The sequence below is a fragment of the Grus americana genome, chromosome 1, assembly GCF_028858705.1.
Source record: "Grus americana isolate bGruAme1 chromosome 1, bGruAme1.mat, whole genome shotgun sequence".
Lineage (NCBI taxonomy): Eukaryota > Metazoa > Chordata > Aves > Gruiformes > Gruidae > Grus > Grus americana.
In genome coordinates this window covers 217,988,323-218,006,639 of record NC_072852.1, presented here as the reverse complement: position 1 = coordinate 218,006,639, position 18,317 = coordinate 217,988,323, and the positions used below count along the sequence as shown (strand labels likewise).

Here is an 18,317-nt window from a genome sequence, read left to right as displayed (position 1 = left end):
AGGCTCCATTCGCGTTGGCGAAGCTCCAATTTAAGCAGCTCTACGAGAATAACATGTTGCTCCAGCCTTCAGCTGAAGAAAGGAGCAGGACGGTCACTTCCACATCAGTAGTATCTGGGAGAGTTGCACTACAGCATTAGTAACTTGCAGAGATTGCTGCAGCCTGATATTCTCAAGTACCAAAAGCAAAACAGGCAGGAAAAAAAAAAGGGGGGGGAAAGAACTGAGAAAAGTAAAACCCACATGTCATTTTGGACCCCGTTTTGGACTGTACAAATCAGTCAGGTATAAATGTATTTGTTTTTATTAAGCTGCTCAACAACAGTGGAAATTTCTTCCAATTCATCGAATTACCAGTACAGTGCTCATGAAGTCACCTTCTGGAGGCATGAGCAGCCAAGGAGAAGCCTTGGTTTCCCAGGGGCGGCTCTGAAATGGACGGAGCATTCTTCCTCTCAGCTCATCTGTGCTAGCAGCTCTTCAAGTTCTGGTCGAGACTTTAATCGGCTCTTGAAGTCTGCTTCTGTGTGCTGTGGAGGGAGGAAAAACCCAAGCAAATCAGAATCGCCTCTTGAGTACTCAAAGAGAATCAGTTCAGAGTGGCAAAACAAAAGACTTAAATGTCCACTGAACGCAGGGAGTGGGAAGCGTCAGTGGAAAGTCACTGCAGGCTAGGATCTCGCGGTGTGCCCCAAGGGTCAGTGCTGGGTCTGGTCTTGCTCAACATATTCATCCATGACCTGGACAGGGGACAGAGTGCACCCTCAGGAGTTTGCTGACCATACAGAACTGGGAGGAGTGGCCGACACACCAGGAGGCTGCGCTGCCATTCAGGGAGACCTGGACAGGCTGGAGAGTTGGGCGGGGAGGAACCCAATGAAATTCAACAAGGGCAAGGGTAGGGTCCTGCACCCAGGGAGGAATAACCCCAGCACCAGTACAGGTTGGGGCTGACCTGCTGGGAAGCAGCGCTGCAGAGGAGGACCTGGGAGTCCTGGTGGACAACAAGCTCTCCATGACCATCTAAAGGGCGAGTGTCAAGAGGAAGGGGCCAGACTCTTCTCAGTGGTGCCCAGCGACAGGACAAGGGGCAACGGGCACCAACTGGAACACAGGAAGTTCCACCTGAGCATGAGGAAAAACTTCTTCCCTCTGCGGGTGACCGAGCCCTGGGACAGGCTGCCCAGAGAGGTTGTGGAGTCTCCTTCTCTGGAGAGATTCCAAACCCGCCTGGACGCCATCCTGTGCAACCTGCTCTGGGTGATCCTGCTTTGGCAGGGGCTTGGACTAGATGATCTCCAGAGGTCCCTTCCAACCCCAACCAGTTTGTGAATCTGTGAATCTCATGGGCGGCTCAACCCTGGAAGCTGGTGGCAGAGCTCTAAACCTCCTCTCTTCCATCCAGCCTCCAACAGAAGCAGCTGCTGGGGGTAAAGCACAGAAAGCTTCTGGCAGCAAGTGTGGCAGCCGTGGACATGTTTGGTCACTACACAGGCTCTAAAATTCGGCCTTGTAGGCTCCTCCTCACCTGGCTAACTGGTTTTGGAAGAGTGAGCAGTGGCATCATGCTCTGTAAGTCAACTGGACACCTCCAGCTCTGCCATGGCCTGTCACCGTGGCATCTACTTTCTTGGGGAGACCTGCCGCTTTCTCCAGAACTTTGCAAGAACATCCCAAAGCTTTAATCTCTCTTCCGCACTGCCATTCCTACAAATCCAGCTTGGGTCTCTCCCCTGGGCTTCCTGCACCAGACCGTGATGACTTTGCAAATGACACAATGTCACAATTCTCCCTCCAGAGACAAAACTGTGGGTCGAAATTATAAAAAGAAGTGGCAGCCCCAAGCAGAGAGGGGACTGCGACCAAAGCAGAGAAGATTACTGGACTCAGGAGACCTTCTCCCATATTCCTTCTGGTTTTGCAAGCTGGAGATAAGTAAACATTCTTCAAAGGCCACTTAAGAAGCCAACTGTGTTTTCGTGTTTGAATTTAGCGTGCTGCCTTCCCTTTCCAGCCACAGAAATCTTTTAGTCCCTGAATAAAAAGGGCTTCCTGGGACTGTCTTGTCTGACTGTAACATGACAGAAGTTTAAATATCTCCTTATCCAGGTCTACCAGCAAGGGGAGTTCTGTCCTGAAGTCCTCAGTACTAAGAAAACTTGTTGGGCCTTTCTGCAGAAAACAAGCTGAACCCTTCAGATAGAGCAAATTCTGTCAAAACAGGGCACAGCATTTGAGTTTCCAGTCTCAGCTTTGCTACCGAGCGCTCTATGAAGTTCCTGGTGATTCCCAAATAAGAGGCGGTGAAGCACTGCTGAAGGAAAGCGTTCCCTTCTGAGCTGCGGGGAATCTGCAGCAGCAAAGCATCTTGTGACCTGCCATCTCCTACAGATCTATGGGACTGGCTGGGAAGGTGCCTTCTGTGGCACTAACTATCGGAGGCTAAATGGAAAATGAAACGCTCATCAAGAACCAGAGATAATGTTTTCTGATAGGCCAAGCGAGGGGCTGGTTCTGGGAGATCCTGGGTACCTGTAAGTCTAGAGTAGACAGTAGTCTCAGGAGCAGGTCTGTATTTTCAAAGCAAATTCATGTCACGCATCATACCTGCTTCCTAAATGCAAAGGTGTTGGTAAAATGAAACATACCTCTTTCACTAACAGATGGACCCCTTCAGGCTGATTACTCTGAATAATTTCCAAGAGTATCGGAGCAAACGTTGAACTCAAACCGCTGACCTGAAAGAAGAAATAAAGTGCTGCAGGAGCAGAACACCACATACAAAACGGACTCGTTATACTAATGGCACAGGAAGAGAGTCCATTTCAGTATGAGCCTGTGGCAGTCAACCACTTCATCAGAGGAGCACGCTCTGCTTCGCGCGCACACCTCTCACATACGGCACGGCCCAAAGCTCTCGTTTCGGCTCTCCTCTATGAATGTCGTGCTTCCCATCCCTGCCTGCGTGGTCTCCTGCATGTAAAGAGACTTAACCATGCACGAAGATCTTCATTTAGACGAGACTCTTAACACAAAGGCTGCCACGGCAAACCTGCAAGCCCCAGTGTTAACCACACATCAGCTCTCTCCAGTGGAAAAAAACCTCTACCGCTAGGTTTAAAGTGTAATTCAGCAGAGGTTTAGCACATAGCAAGGGACCACGCTATAAACTAAGAACAAGTCGCTTAGCAGAAATACTTGTTTACCTCAATCAGTTGTACATTTTTGAAGCTGGCCTTGATATTAACAGTATTTTTAAATTTCATCGAGTTTGTCCACTCATTCATCCTTAAACATGACTTTTCTAGCCCTTGTATCAAGTATTCTGCATAAAATAGATAATACTTCTTCTGGATGAAATATAGAATCCCAGAACTCCTCTTCTGCTTCTACTTTGCGAGCAACCTTTAGCAAGAAATCTAATTAAACTTCTTTGCTCTTCAATTTATGCACAAATGATGCCTTTTATTTATTCAAGGGAATTAACTCTGATTGTTAAGGGGTTTTGAGAGCCTGAGATAGGAGGTGCCGCACAAGAGCCGCAGCACTATCAGCAAACGCCAGCTCGTACCTGGACAACCCTCTGATGGGTAGTAAGGACCGCATCCAGCTGCATTTTGGAACCTCGCTCTTCCAAGAACAGCACTTCGTTGGTTTTGGTGGGCATCGCGTAGCTGCAGGAACCACAGGTCAGTGCTTAGGACAGGGAGGATAGATTTGCGCTACTTTACAGGAACGAATCAACCTCCAGCAGCAGAGAATGTGGAAGGAGATTAACTTTTCATGAGAAATTAATTATGCAAACAATGTATCTTGCAAATCGAGCCCTGGCAGAAGCCGGGTGTTTTACTGGAAAGAGATAAGGGAGAAGCTTGCAGTGCTACTGCCAGCAAAAACCTGTTTCAGCTACAAACACCAGCCTGAGAGGAGAACTTTTAACTTCTTTATAGTTGTAGGGAGGCTTTAAAGCAACAGTTATGACTTATTTTGTAATAGTCTTATCTATTCTCATTGGGAAGACAGCTAAAAACCACTGCTGCAACCACTCAAAAGACATTATTTTCACCTCTGTGAATTGAACAGGAGTATGATCAGGCCCTGGATCAGATCCTTCTCTCTGGTTAGCGAGGACATCAGCCTCCCCATCTCCATTTGCACAGCATCAATAACAACAAACTACATCCTACTGCCCACAGTTTACCCTACAAATTTGGCTTTTAAAGGGCAAATAATTTCTTTGTGTACACACTGAACTCTGCACACCAAGTCCAACCTCAGAGGGCACAAGTACGATATGAGGTAATAACACTTTACACCAAAAGCACTACCAACACTCTCAGGCCGTGGAATTTCTCTGTGAATGCATTCCAGCACGTTGCTGCTGACACCAGTATAATTTCTTAGTGTCGGCGGGTATCCTTCTTGAAACAAGCACCTATCAGTCACCGATGTGTCAGGTTTTAGTGCCGTTTGGTGTGAAAGACGTCACAGAGAGACTACAAGAGACTGATCTACGGGCACAGGATTTCAGATCCATGGCTGACAGTTCAGCAAAGTGGATGAACATGAAGAAAACGATTTTTGAGAGGTTTCACTGGCATGAGCAGGAACCAGTGTTTATACTCAGAAGTACAGTTAAAGATACACATTTTGGATAACCACCACTACGTGTTTTTACTTCCTCACAGCAACGCAGTGCTTCTCCCAGTGACTACAGCTCCCTGGGTGCACTGCAGGCACCAAGGAGCTGTATCACAGTCCTCAGACTCATTAAAACCAGCAAAGCTGCTACCAGGGGTACACCTGCATCAGAGATTTAGCGTGCAACTGCAGCATCCTCTACTACTAAAAGTAAAGTAGCAGGTAGCTCTCCTACAATCTTCAGGGCTTTCCCAAGCCCATTCTAGTTTGTGTAATCAGTATCGCTTGCTTACTGCAAAATATCTGTGCAGAGCCTGGATGAACCAGCAGAAAAAAGAAAAACCAGCAGCAAAAGTCAGCAGTACTTAAGCCTGCATTCCCAGGGTCAGCACCCACAGGCTTAAGCCTTTTTCTCAAAGGAATGAAAAGTTACAGCTATTTTTTTTTCCTTGAGATCTGTTCAGTCAGTGCCTGAACAACTTCCATTTCAGCATTCCTTATATGAATAAAGCATTCAAAACCATACAGCCACACAAAAAGAGAACACCGGGCAGATGACAGGAGAATTGAATTTACACACAGGAATTTACATGCCAGCAGGTCGAGGGAGGTTCTCCTCCCCCTCTGCTCTGCTCTGCCCTGGTGAGGCCACAGCTGGAGTTCTGTGTCCAGGTCTGGGCTCCCCAGTTCCAGACAGACAGGGAACTACTGGGGAGAGTCCAGCGGAGGGCTGCGAGGATGAGGAGGGGCCTGGAGCATCTCTGGTGTGAGGAAAGGCTGAGAGAGCTGGGGCTGGTTAGCCTGGAGAAGAGAAGCCTGAGAGGGGATCTGATCAACACTTATCAATATCTAAAGGGTGGGTGTCAAGAGGAAGGGGCCAGACTCTTCTCAGTGGTGCCCAGCGACAGGACAAGGGGCAACGGGCACCAACTGGAACACAGGAAGTTCCACCTGAGCATGAGGAAAAACTTCTTCCCTCTGCGGGTGACCGAGCCCTGGGACAGGCTGCCCAGAGAGGTTGTGGAGTCTCCTTCTCTGGAGAGATTCCAAACCCGCCTGGACGCCATCCTGTGCAACCTGCTCTGGGTGATCCTGCTTTGGCAGGGGGTTGGACTAGATGATCTCCAGAGGTCCCTTCCAGCCCCCACCAGTCTTTGAATCTCTCAAGAGAGATTTGTGCTCTTGTCCACAAGGTATCATCATCTCTAAGACTCGCATTGCCTAACGCAACGTGATTGCAAGGAATGACAAACACAGAGCTGTGCTCCTCCTACCTTTCATTCACTTTGATGGAGAGACGGTTGCAGAGTTTATGCACATACTGAGCAAAATGCTCCACGAGACACATATCATAGGAAGTCATCTGGATGTTGACATCTCCGTACTCATATTCAGTCCCAACATTTATCTCTTTCATCTGTACTTTATCCTTTCTCTTCTTTGGAGGCTGTATTTAAAAAAAAAAAAAAAAAAAAAAAAGTAAAACCAGAAAGCATATCTGTTTTGAACAAAGCTGGAAACAGAAAACATTAATTCTTGCCCACACAGGAGACCACGCTAGGGTACTCTCCCCTGACCAAGGCTTGCTGAACTATGTCGAACATATCACAGCCCAGCTGTGCTCACTTTCCCCGACTACAAAACCGGGATGACATTATCTTAACAGATGTTCTCAAGTTGAGCAGTTCAGTTCTTGGATGGCAGCACCACAGAAATCACACAGAAAATACGTGCATACCATGATTAATTTCTTCCAGAAGAAATCAAGGAGTAGGAAACAAACTGCTTTTTTATTTCAGTTCCTGCCTTCGAGGCAGCTGTCTAGATGAGTTATTGTTTCTTCCTTCCACAAAAATTGTCATCTTTCCAAATTTCAGGGAATGTAAAAAGTTTAAATGCAAATGAGACCTGATCACAATATTCTGCAATAATTTGAAGTTGGGGTGTTAAATTCAGCATCAGGAAGAGATTCCTCCCAAAACTCATTAATTTAAACAAGAAGGTACTGGACAAAATAAAGTATTTATGTAGCGTTGAGAGTGGGTACTTCATGTCATCTAACACCCTCTACCAAGAAAAGTAGCAGTAAACCATCACATTATTCCATGGAATTAATAATACCACCATTTAAATCGGACTGTAAAAAGATGGGTCAGCTGAAAGCAAGCACAGTAGGGCAGTTCTTATGCCTACCTCCTTTGGGAGCAGGTACTTAAACCTCCCAATACCATGCGTAGGACGGGATCTGTAGTCTCTGTGGCAACTCACGAATACATCACCTTAAAATCAAAGCAGAGCAAACATGTTTCCGGCTGAACAGCAGACAGCCCTTCTTTTAACAATCATACATGGGTGCTTTGAGAGCCCAAAATCCAGACTGGGAGCAAGAATTTTGCCTCCTGTCAAAGAACCGAGGACAAGGTGGGCTAAAGCTTCGGCCAATCTCTGCCCCACGTAGGCAGCTGGTGCATCACAGCAAGCCTGTTGCAATTCACAGTTGGTTACGGTGAGCAACAAATAAGGAAGGAAGAGATTAAAGGTGACTCATTTCCCAGGTGAATTCTCAGGCAAACAAAAAAAAGACAGACTTGTCAGCACCAGTGGAGGGTGAGGAAACTGATGAAATGTTACATCTGTCTCCTCTTATGCGATAGCGGTGATGCTACTATGATGGATCTGAGCCCCACTTAATTTTAAATCCAGCCCTGTTCAAATATTCATGTGCCAGGAAGCCAAATCAAAATGCCATCGGCTTTTATTTATACTTCCTTCTCCAGGGTAAAATGAAACCCTCAATAACCCTCATTTTAATCAACAAAGCTCAGAACGGCAAAGAGAATCTGAACACCGAGGATATAAGCCACTCGGTTACACTTTGCCTTCACATCAAAATGAAATTCTATTTTAAATTGTGACAGCGGACTCCGCCAGCTCAATAAATGTTACAGCGGGACCTCACAGGGGTGCAAATCAGTTCCCAGGCATTAATATAGCAAATGGCATCTGGCTGGTGTCACTCTGCAGCGTAACACCATGACTAGGAGTACCTGCTCAGCCAAGAACAGGGAAACAGAAGAAGAGTTAGAAAAAAGGTACGGAATTATAGAATCATAGAATGGTTTGGGTTGGAAGGGACCTTAAAGATCATCTAGTTCCAAAAAGAACACCTGCTCACATTATTTAACCAGCCCCAAATTGGTTAAAAAATTAAAAAGGAGACACAAACACTGAAACGTGTAATATTCTTTCGGGGTAAGTGAAGTTTTGCCTTGCATTGGATTAATAAGAGGCCTTACCTGCAGCACACAGACAGCTTTCTCTGGGTGTAGCTGCTCTGTAGGAAACAAGATAATCGTTAAAAGCTCTGATTTCACCTACCGGTGGAAACACGACAATCTCCTTGAACAAAGGCTCACACCCCAAGCCCCTCAGACACAGCTAGATCTCATTAGCAAAGAAACTTTCTCATCTTCCCATCCTACGGCTCCCAGACATAAGCTGAAAGCCTTCCCTCCACAATTAAAAAGACTTTCTTCAACAAAAAGTACTTTTTCTGTCCTGTGTGGTTTTTGACACCATCCGTAGAAGTGACCGAGTGTTTTTAATGCCTTATACTGTGTTTTACTTACTGGGTTTGATTTCAGACCACTCACCTCCTGAGTGCAAACACCTGCTTTAGCAACGCTCCCTTCTTCGAGCACAGCACCTGCAATGAGCCACCGCGGTCAAAACGCAAACAGCATGGCAGATACTCAGGGAGTTTTCACTGACACTTCCCAGAATAGACCCATCGAAAGAACACCTGAGACCCTCTGAACATACCAATAACCCTCCCAATCTCTCCGCCGCCTCCAGCCACTATCACTCCCCAGAATAGCACCGCAACACAGAGGAAAGGCATGAAGGAGGAGGAAGATGATGACTGCAGTAACCTTCTCATGCACCCCCTCACTTTGCTACAACAAGTTGGGGTGGGAGGCCATCCTCCCCTCAGTTACAGATCATATTCATCCCTTGCACCGTCCCACCGCCTCCAGCTTACGACGGCCACCCGAATAATCCTTGTTCTTGTTCTAGCTCCAGAGGGACGGAGGGAAACGCAGCTCATCCATCACCAAGACAACGCGAAGCAAAGAGCTTTGCTGTCGCCACAACCCCACCAGGCAGGAGCTGCATCAGGCCCGCCGGGGTGGGGGGATAATTACCAACGTCCCCAAAGACTGACCAGAGGGACAGGGAGGACCAAGGATCTGCGGGTGATCACTGGAGGGATGTGGGGGGGTCTCTGGGGTGATCCCTAGGGGATGTCGGGGGGGTCTCTGCCGCGGTGCAGGTACTCAGGGCCAGGCCTGTGTCCCCCCAAGAGACACAAATCCCCCCAAATCTAATCCCGGGGCGGGCCCCCCAGACTCCCCAGCAGCAGGGCTACGCCTGACCTTCCTGTCCCCAAACCCAGAACCAGGCCTGTCCCTCCTCTCCCCTGGGCCGGGCCTGTTCTTCCCGTCCCTTCCCGGTACCGGGGCCGTCCCCGATGTCCCCAGCGCCGATCGCGGCCCGCCGGTACCTTCGGCAGCGCCGCGCTCATCCCTGCGCCTCGGACGGAACCGCGTCCGTCGCTCAAAGCGTCCCCCCGCCGCGCCTCGGTGCTCCCCCGCCCGGGTCCGCCCGGGTCCCCGCGGCTCCCGCCCCGCGTTCCGCCCACCGGGGCCTCCCCGGAGGGAAAGCGATAATTTTTCGACACCCCCCCGACCCCGGTGCACGCAGGGCCCCGGTCTCCTGAAGGAGGGAGTGGGCAGGATCCGGTGGGGCGCGGTAACGGCGGACACCTTGTCCCCGCCGCCCCACACACACCAGGGCCGCCCCACGGAACGGCGCGACGTGGCAAAGGCCACGCGGCGCACCCAACCCTGCGCCCAGCACCACGCACCCTGCTAGCCGCGGCCCGCCCTTCGCCCGCTCCTCACACACTGATTGGCTTTCTGCCGCGTCCATCGAGTCACGGCGCGGCGGCCATATTGAGTGTGGCCTGGCTGGAATCGCACCCGCGTGGTGACGTGGTCTATCAGGCCCCGGCCCAGCGTGGTGTGGCGACCATGTTGAGCGTGGCTTGCTCGGCCCCGCCATGTCAGCGGGCGCGGGAGCCCTGTGAGGGGATGGAGGGCGGCCGGGGACAGGCAGGGCGGGCGGCCTAGGGCCGGGGAGGCTTCAGGGCACCGTGATCTGCCTTCATGAGCCCTCAGTCTGCGCACGTTATCCCCGCTGGCTGTGCCATCGAGGCAGGGACCCAGCGGGGGCTCAGCAGGCCCCCGCTCCAGCCTGGAGACAGGCCCCAGCAGGGGCATAGGGCTGGCCTGGGCATGCAGGGCTGAAGCAAGGCCAGAGTGTTTTGAGCTAAAGCTGCCCGGTTTGGCCCTGCCATCTGTCATGAGCACCACAAAGGGTTGTTTGAGGGTTTTTTGTGGTTACAGAGGCAGGGCTGGACCTTACCCTGTAGTCAACAGCTGTGTAATGGTCCAGGGTTGGCTGTGTCCGTGCTGGCAGGCCGCCACAGGCCTTGAAAATGAAGTGTGTCAGCATGAGGTGTTTGGGCCTCGTGGTAGGCACAATTTCGGCTTGTGGGGGAAGCAAAACCAAACTGGTTTCAGCAGCAGGCTGCTCCCTTTGAGGACAGAGTGAATCCTGCCTTACTGCCAGCTCTTTCATCCCAGCTGCTGTCTGGACGCAATTCCCTAAAACATTTTAAGTAGGAAGACTGTAGGAAGGATGGACTGTCAGGGACCTCCCTGATTTGCAGCATGTGTTTTACAGTGGGAGTGGAGGTGGGCAAGGGGGTCTGCTTGCAGAGCAGGGTGGGAAGAGGTGGATGCTGCGTGGCCCTGTGCCCCCCAAGCCTGGCTCAGGAAAACCCATCACTTTGCAAGCTGCCCCTCTCCTGTCTCTTCCACCTTCCTCTTCTTTACCAGGCTATCTCCAACACAAACCTTCATTTCACCTAGGCTCTTCGCTACTCCCTTCTCTCCTACCTGGCCCCAATTTCCCCCTTTTTGTGTGGCACATGCTCCCACTTGCTTCCCTGAGTCCCCATGTTAGAGCTCTTCATCCTGCGCAGCAGCTGCCTGGCAGCTTGATTTCGGGTCAGGATTTCTAGCTCCGCTGACTGATCGCTGCTCCAATTGCTTTCGGCTGGAGCTGTCAGGGCTCATGATGGACTTACTTTCTCTCTCTCCAGTTCATCTGCGTTCATTGATGTGGCAAGTCTCCTCTGCTGCAGACCAGACTTGTGCATTTGATTTGTTCCGTGATCCACTCTGCCAGGCCCTGTCCTGCATTTCCAAGTGCCTGGAGCTCCTGACACGCACCTGACACCCCAGATGTTCATCCCCATTGTGATCTGGTGCATGGAGAGGAGAGAAGGAATGTGAGAGGACAAGGTTTGCCCGAAAGCAGAGGCTGGACAGGCTCTTTGCTGTGCACAGGGCTGTGCTGTCTCCTGCTCAGCATCTGGAGGAAGCAGAGGGGATCTGCCCCACCTTTGTTCTCTCCTCCACGCATTGCAAGGACACGAGCTCTCAGCTCTGAGCTGTGTTTTTGTGGCATTCCCCAGACATGACAAAACTGCTCATGTGGAACGAATGTTGTACTGCCCTTTGATCTCGCCTCAGGAGCTCGAGGCAGGGCCACCCTGGCAATGACGCTTGTTTGATAACTCCAGGGCTCTTCGAGCAAGGAGCACTGTGGGAGTCTGAGCTGGGTTAAGACCAGCACTCCCGTTGCAGGAAAGCTGGGCTTCTCCTTCTGTGAACTTTGAAGCCCTGGAGGAAATGTGGTACTTGAGCAGGGGCCACTGTGACTGGAGGGGGGCTGGTTGGTCCTGCATTTGTGGGGGAGAAGCTGTCACAGGCACCACAATTAATAGCAGGTCGTACTCGTGATGACTCCTTGTTCCATGACCTCAAACACTGTGTGCTCATGGAGGGGGACTACACCCCCTAATTCCCTCTGCCCCTCATGGGGACTCATCTTTTGACCACCCACAAAATGTGGCTGAGGAGGGAGCATTGGCTCCAGACCGAATTTGGAGTACAGCAGTCACCGCTGAACGTATCGCAGGAATCCCCCTCCCAATGACCATCATTGTCCTACATGTCTCCGTGAAAAATGAGTCCATCTCTTCATTGTGGAGTTTCTCCAACATCTATCATAGACGGATACATTTTAAGGCCAAAAGGGACTGTTAAATCATGTAATTTGGTCTCCGGCACGTTGCAGCCTATAGATTTCTGCTGACTTACAGCTGTATGGAAGCAATCACTCCTGTTTTGATGAAAGCATCTTTTTCATAAAGGCTCCTGCTCTTGATTTTCCCTGGATACAAAGCGCTGCTCTTGGCAGCTCGTTCTGGCGGCTGAGCACCCTCTCTGTTAAAAACGTGGACCTTCTTTCCAATTTGAATGTGCCTCGGCTTCAGCTCCCAGCCGCCGGTCCTCGCTATGCTTTTCTTTGATTAATGAATCATTTCACAGCCAGGTAACCGAATCCCTGTTTGTGGGAGCATAGCCTGCCTTTTTGTGACATTTAGAAAAAGAAGCAAAGGTGTTGCTTTGTTGCTTCCCCCCTCTACTGCAGAAACCCAAACCACCCCTTTTCTGTACTGTGCTAAAAAAGAAACCAACAGGGAGCTCTTCTTCCTCTCAAGGTTCGCCTGGCTGCTGAGAGGGCCAGGCCTTGATGGAGCGATTATTTCAGCCATCCTCTTCTGCTTCGCTACAGATTCTCTCCCCATCATGTAGCTGGATGTGCGCTGTTAATGACCCAGCGTGGTGCACAGCACAAGTGCTGGCAGAGGTGATGCTCGAGCGGTTTGTGACCTACGCAGAAGGCTGTTGCAGGCCCTCTGCCCCTTCTCAATCCACTCTATTGTGCTGTCTGGAGAAGCAAAACCGTCCTAGGAGTGTTGAGATCCAGCACCTGAAAGTCTCCATTTCTTTTCGGGCTTGTCCGATTATAAAACCAATCAAAAAAAAAGCATTTAAATGTAAGCTAGAAGAAAACCTCTGATGTGCATGTTTCCTCCTCTACCTTCTGCAGTGCTTCTTAGGACCTCGGCTAAGGCCCACAGGAGTCGGTGGGATGATCTCCCCTGGCTTCAGCCAGTGAAGGCAGGTCCCTCAATTGCTTTATCTTGAAAACCTCATCCATATCTCCTGCCAGCCCCTCGGGCTGAATCCTCTTTGGCAGGCAATGCAAAAGTGTTTCCTTTGCCCAGCGTGAAGAGATGCTGAGCCTGAGCAGAGCTTTTGTGATAAAAATAATTGTTTCTAACAGTCAAGACTTCTCCCTGGTAGAGAGCCCTTGTTTTCCCTGGGATCAGCAGGGAAGATCCTTGAATCCATACTGACACGTAAACAAGGACAATATATATATTTAAAATGCCGTTGGGATTATTTAAGTCCGGTCTCTGCCAGTCTGGATTCCCTTTCCCTGTGGTGTAGGAGAGCAGCCACACGGCCAGTGCCACAGCAAGGGGGAAGCGCTCCCAAATGCTGGGTGCAAAGCTGAATGCGAGCTTCTGCTCGTATCTTTATTAAAAATTATTTAAATTTAATCACCTTATTAAAGACATGTTTTCTCTTTCAGTTCACTGGCAGTTCAAGGCCTGGGGAAAAAAAAACAAACAACAAAACAAACCCTTGGAGAAGCAGTTAATCATGTTGAGGGAGTACAAATGAAATGATCAAAAATAGAAAGTGTAGACTGTTTGGTTTTCAAAATGCCATCTAATTCTGTACCTGGATTGTGAGCGCTGGCAGGGGTGAGGCTCATGTCTGAGAACAAGATCCCCGAAGCGGGAAGGTTCAATGAGCATTTCCATTCACCAGGCAGAGACAGAGCACAGAGACCGTGGCTGGAGACACCCAACAAAGGACATTCATGGCTGAGGGTGACCTACCTGCAAGCAAAGCCTTGTCGAGAGCCTGTGCCCCCGTCGGCTACATGGACCATTTACAAATCCAGGACAGCGGGTCATGTGGAGATGGAACAATATTAGTTTCAACCCATGATCTTTTTGAAAGATGGAGTTGGGGCTCGGTGTCCCCTTAGAGTAGAGATGCGGTTCTGAGATGTAGCCCTGGGGTCTTGGAGAGGAAGGTGTTGAGACGTGGGAGAACACAAGAGAACAAAATCAACTGGCAGCAAATATATTTAGGGGGCGTAAGCAAGCAGTGGATGCTGTTTTCCTGACCATCAGAGAGGCTCTGGAGTAATCTCCCAGATGGGAGAATGGTGGAAAATCTCCCTGTTTTCAGGTGGAAAATACCCCTTGGAGCATTATTTGGACCTTGTTGAGTGGATCGCAAGAGTTTGGCACCAACATCACCATGAATACAACCATGGGGCAGGAGCTGCAGACCCCAGACATCTCCATCACTGAGCACGTTCTCGTTTCAGGCAGCCAAGTTGAGATATTCCTGGGAACAGTAGGAGATGCCAACGCCAGCTGAAGCCCAGGGGTGTGTGTGCTTCTGAAAATCATATTTTGTGTTCAAATTCAAGCAAGGGAGTATGGATCGGTGTTGGGAGAGGAGGGACGAGAGACATCCAGAAGCCGAAGTTTAAAGAGGAGGGGCCAGGGTGCAGCTGGGAGCCTCCTCATCCACTGAACCTTGAGGGCAAACTGTGCAAAATGGGGAGAAATGGGCAAAAAATAGCTAAAAGGAGAGCTGGCCTTCAGTTGGGGTTCTGATCTCTCCGCCAGGCAATAAGGGAACACTGAGGCCTTTCCAAACGACAGCCCCAGCCAGCACAAAAGGGTGACAGTAGGAATCATCACCCTCCCTGGGAAACATCTTCGCACCACAAGGGATCTGCTGGGGCCATCATGGGGTGAATGTCCCTAAGAGATGCTCCTCTGAAAGGAATATCTGTATCAGTTTAGGATTAAGCCTTTGGACTTAATTAAGCCTTTGGACTTTGCTTGTTCCTCACACCTTTGGGCTCCCTCCCTTGCAGCTCAGTGATTTCAGCGAGCAGGATTTCACCCCAATGTCCAGGAAACCCACGCAGCAATCGTTAGGTTCCAGAGTGAACGCTCTCACAGCTCAGCAGCAGGCGGCGGCAAGCCCCGCCCTCTCCCGTGTCGCCCCGCCCCTCCCGCTGTGATTGGCCCGCCGCGTGGGGGGTAGGCGGGGTGTGCGGGCACGCAGAGTGACGTGCAGCGAGGGGCGGGGTGGTTGCGCGCGTGCGCAGGGCGGGCGGGGCGGAGCGGAGTGCGCGGCCGCGGTGTGAGGAGCCGGGAGCGCGGGGGAAGGAGCCCGGCCCTGAGGGGAGCGGCAGCGGCACCTCATCCAGCCGCCTGCGCCTCGCCGGGGCTACGCGCCCGGCCTCACGCCCCTGCCCGCCACCCGCAGCCTTCGTCGAAGGAAGGGGCGGGAAAAGAAGTCGAGCGAGAGCGATCGCGGGTCCCGCCGCGGGGAGCGGAGCGAGCGCGGGGCGGTGGCGGAGGCTCCTCCATCATGTCGGCGGGCGGGGACTTCGGCAACCCGCTGCGGAAATTCAAGCTGGTGTTCCTGGGCGAGCAGAGCGGTGAGTCACCGCCCGGCCCGGCTCGGCTCGGTCCGGGTCTCCCTCACACAGCGGCGGCGGGGCGGGCTCCTCCCTGCCCCTGCCCCCCCCGCCCCCGCGGCGGACCCACCCTTGTGGGGGCTGAGGGGATCCTCACCCTCCGTGGGGGGGGCTCGGCTGTGCCGTAATCCCACGTTATGAGGGGAGAAGAGGGTCTCCCGCCCTCTCCCCGCTGCTTTCCGGGGGTGGGGGGCTGCGAGCCCTGACGGGGGGCGTTTGCCTCCCCCGTGATCGCCGCTTCTTCGGTGACAGGGAGGGATCGAGCGTGGTTCAGCTATAGTTTAAAAAATAATAAAAAAACCCCACCAAAACCCAACATCTCCAGAAACAGTTGCTGATTCATTTGATCCCAGCTCCTCTGTGGTTTTTTTTCTTGGGTTTTTTTGGGGGGTGGGGGGGCAGGAGTCTCAGACCCTGGTATTTTCTATGTAAATATAGCATTTTTCAAAAATCGAGTTATATCTTGGCAAAGCAGATCCAATGCTCTAAATATTTAATTCAGTCAATGAGATTTTCTTCCCTGTCTTTGGAATTAAAAAAACCCACTAAAAACCAACAAACCCAAACGATGTCTCCTCCTTCCTCAGGAGAAGGCCTCTGTCTCCAATACTGCATTTCAAATCTGTCACTTTGGAGAGTTTTCTGAAAAAAAAAAACAAAACCCCAAACCAAACAAATCCTCATTTGTCGGATGCTTTGTGTAATCCTGGACAGATATTGAGCGATCTTTGACATAATGAGTAGGTGCAAAATATTCTCTGTCTCAGGGTGGGGTATTTGCTCCCTCAGCCACCTTTGGTCTCTATGTTGTAGGAGATGATGAAATACTGATTTTTTTTTTTTTTTTTTCCCCCAAATGACTTATATCTTGGTGTTTTCTTGCTCATATGTAGATGAGCTTGGTGATAAGGCTGCTATTAAAATTATTTATCTATACATTGGTGGTTTCCTTTAGTTTGTTCCTTTCATCTTTTTAAAATTACTTTTATATTTTAAATTTTTTTTGTGTTGGAACAGCTCCTCTTCACATCAGGGATTCAGGGAGCACAAGTTCAACTTGGATATTTTTTTGGTGGGTAAGTCACCTGATCTACTTGGTGAGGTGCTATTTGGCCAGCCATTTTATGAGGATTTTGGAAGAGGGTCATGTGTAGAAGATACTGTTGGGTTTGTTTTTTTTTTTTTCCTCAAGGTATTTGATAACGAGAATCTTAAGTATGCATTTGCAAAACACTTTACTTGTTTTACTGTATTTCTGAGCTTTGATTTCATGAAGCTTTTCCAGTACCTCCATGGAAGGTTGTAGTACCTGGTGCAGATCTTAAATCTCAGCAGCTCTTAGTTTACACGTGGATTTCTTGTCTATTCTAGCAGACATAACATCAGCTACCTGCTTCCTCTAGTCTTTGTCATTTTTTTCCCCCTCTCAGCTGATCATCTGTGTCTAGACTGGAAGGTTTTAAATAATTCCTGTTCATAGCATCAAATCTGGGGAGGAAAGAAGGAGTTTTATGGGTATAGCATAGCAAAATACTCCTAAGTAAATAGACGTAGTGCTGCAACTGCTGTCTTGACTGTGGCTTATGGATATGTCAAGCTGATTTGAATCTAGCTGGTTAGGGCCCGGCTAGCAGCTGCGGTGTGGGTTTCAGACCTGCCTTTGTCTTGGATCCTGGGCGACGACTCCGTGACTGATCTGCGCTGAACTTGGTTCTAAACGTGGCAATGCCGATGGCAATGTAGCCCTCGGTGTGTGTCCACGCAGCCCACAGGTGCTGCAGCGTGGGCATGTTCCAACACAGCACTCAGATCATTCTCGTCTGTGATGGAAAAATGGCTTTTTCTGAATGCAGCTTGAATCTCTATAGATACTGCTGTCATGATGTCATTCTATGTCTTTTTGGTTTTTTTTTTTTTTTACTGTCCAAAGGGTGTATAGCTCCCGCTACAAATGGCTCCTGGAAGAATAAATGCCCTAGTAATATTCTTCTGTATGATAGAATTACAGAAGCATCTCTGATGCTGCAAAGGGAATTACACATAACTTACACGTAGCTCCCATTGTCATTCTTTGTTTTGAAGGTTAAGGGAAATCTAGAAATAAAGTTTTTGTAATAGCAGCTTTCATAAATGAGAAGATGTCTTTGTACAACTGTTGTGCTGGATTGCTGCATTTGCTTCCTGTTTAGCTAAAAGGTAGTCTGCCCTGTTGGAAGGCCATAATTAAAGATATCCTACTGCTGCTGGTAGGGAGGCTGAAGGCTTCTGTTTCATTTACATTCAGGGACTTCACAATGACAAATGAAATGTTATAAAGGGCTACGATGTTGATTAGCTGCCTCAGCAACCAAAGCTGGCTAGTATCAGACCTTCTCTGCTAACTGTATACAGTCGCTTCAATAAATGTGTATGTTATGGCAAAGAAATTCTTAACTGGAGTTCATTACTGTGGGGGCTTTACAGCCCTGCCATGCAGTTGTGTGAGCAAAGACAATATCTTTCCCATGTGAGATCTGGAAGTGTCTCTAGATGTCTTATTCTTATTTGAAAGGGGGATTGCACAGTGGATGCAGTCTGTGATTTTTTTTTTTTTTTTTTTCCCCTGCTGGTATCCTCAGCCATATTGTGGGAGTTCAATGCCGTATACCTATGCGTTCATGTGGACTGCAGTGATTCTTCCTAGTTATACTCTTCGTCACTAGCTGCAGAATTTCTTTCCTATTCTAAGATGCCGATTTATTTTTTTTAAAGCCCCTTCTTTTCTTGCTCCCTGATCCCCAAAATCCTCTTGTCTCTGGTGTCTGTTCCTTATATTGTCTGCCTTTTCTGCCTTTATTGCACCAGCTCCTCGAGTGCTTGGTGCTGTGGAGAGCAAGCTGACACACCGCTGCAGCTCTCCATCCATGGGTCCTCCCCGTGCTGATCAGTTGGTGGTGCGTGCTGGCTTGATGACATCGGGTCACTCACGGCTCCTTTCAGGATTTACTGCAAGTCATTGCCTCTCAATAGCTATATGGTTGGTGTGTCCCCCACGCCCCTCCCCGGCCGAGCCT

General features: G+C 49.8%; 2 protein-coding genes across 5 annotated transcripts in view; one reads left to right on the top strand and one right to left on the bottom strand.

Moving 5' to 3' along the window:
* Positions 1-288: 288 nt before the first annotated feature.
* Positions 289-9,348, bottom strand: MRPL48 (mitochondrial ribosomal protein L48). The gene is made up of 8 exons (XM_054835392.1): positions 9,206-9,348; positions 8,295-8,347; positions 7,938-7,975; positions 6,835-6,920; positions 5,916-6,088; positions 3,572-3,674; positions 2,649-2,738; positions 289-530 (listed from the first exon to the last, which is right to left on the bottom strand). Exons 1-8 carry the CDS (start codon positions 9,224-9,226, stop codon positions 456-458), a joined length of 639 nt encoding a protein of 212 aa, XP_054691367.1. The 5' UTR covers positions 9,227-9,348; the 3' UTR covers positions 289-455.
* A 5,515-nt stretch (positions 9,349-14,863) lies between these two features.
* RAB6A (RAB6A, member RAS oncogene family) overlaps positions 14,864-18,317 on the top strand; it is a 62,648-nt gene continuing 59,194 nt past the window's right edge. For 3 of the 4 annotated variants that reach the window (XM_054835373.1, XM_054835355.1, XM_054835380.1), the window contains exon 1: positions 14,864-15,225. In XM_054835373.1, coding sequence (XP_054691348.1) covers positions 15,156-15,225 — 70 coding nt within the window. In that variant the 5' untranslated portion in view covers positions 14,864-15,155. The remainder of the gene's footprint in view (positions 15,226-18,317) is intronic. The other variant, XM_054835364.1, reaches the window with a different exon arrangement.

Coding starts and splice junctions, on each gene's coding strand:
- MRPL48 (XM_054835392.1), bottom strand. CDS start 9,226: ATGAGCGCGGCGCTGCCGAAG. Junction 6,921..7,937: donor AAGCTGTCTGTGTGCTGCAG/GTAAGGCCTCTT, acceptor TTTGATTTTAAG/GTGATGTATTCGTGAGTTGC. Junction 531..2,648: donor TCCATCTGTTAGTGAAAGAG/GTATGTTTCATT, acceptor CTCCCTCCACAG/CACACAGAAGCAGACTTCAA.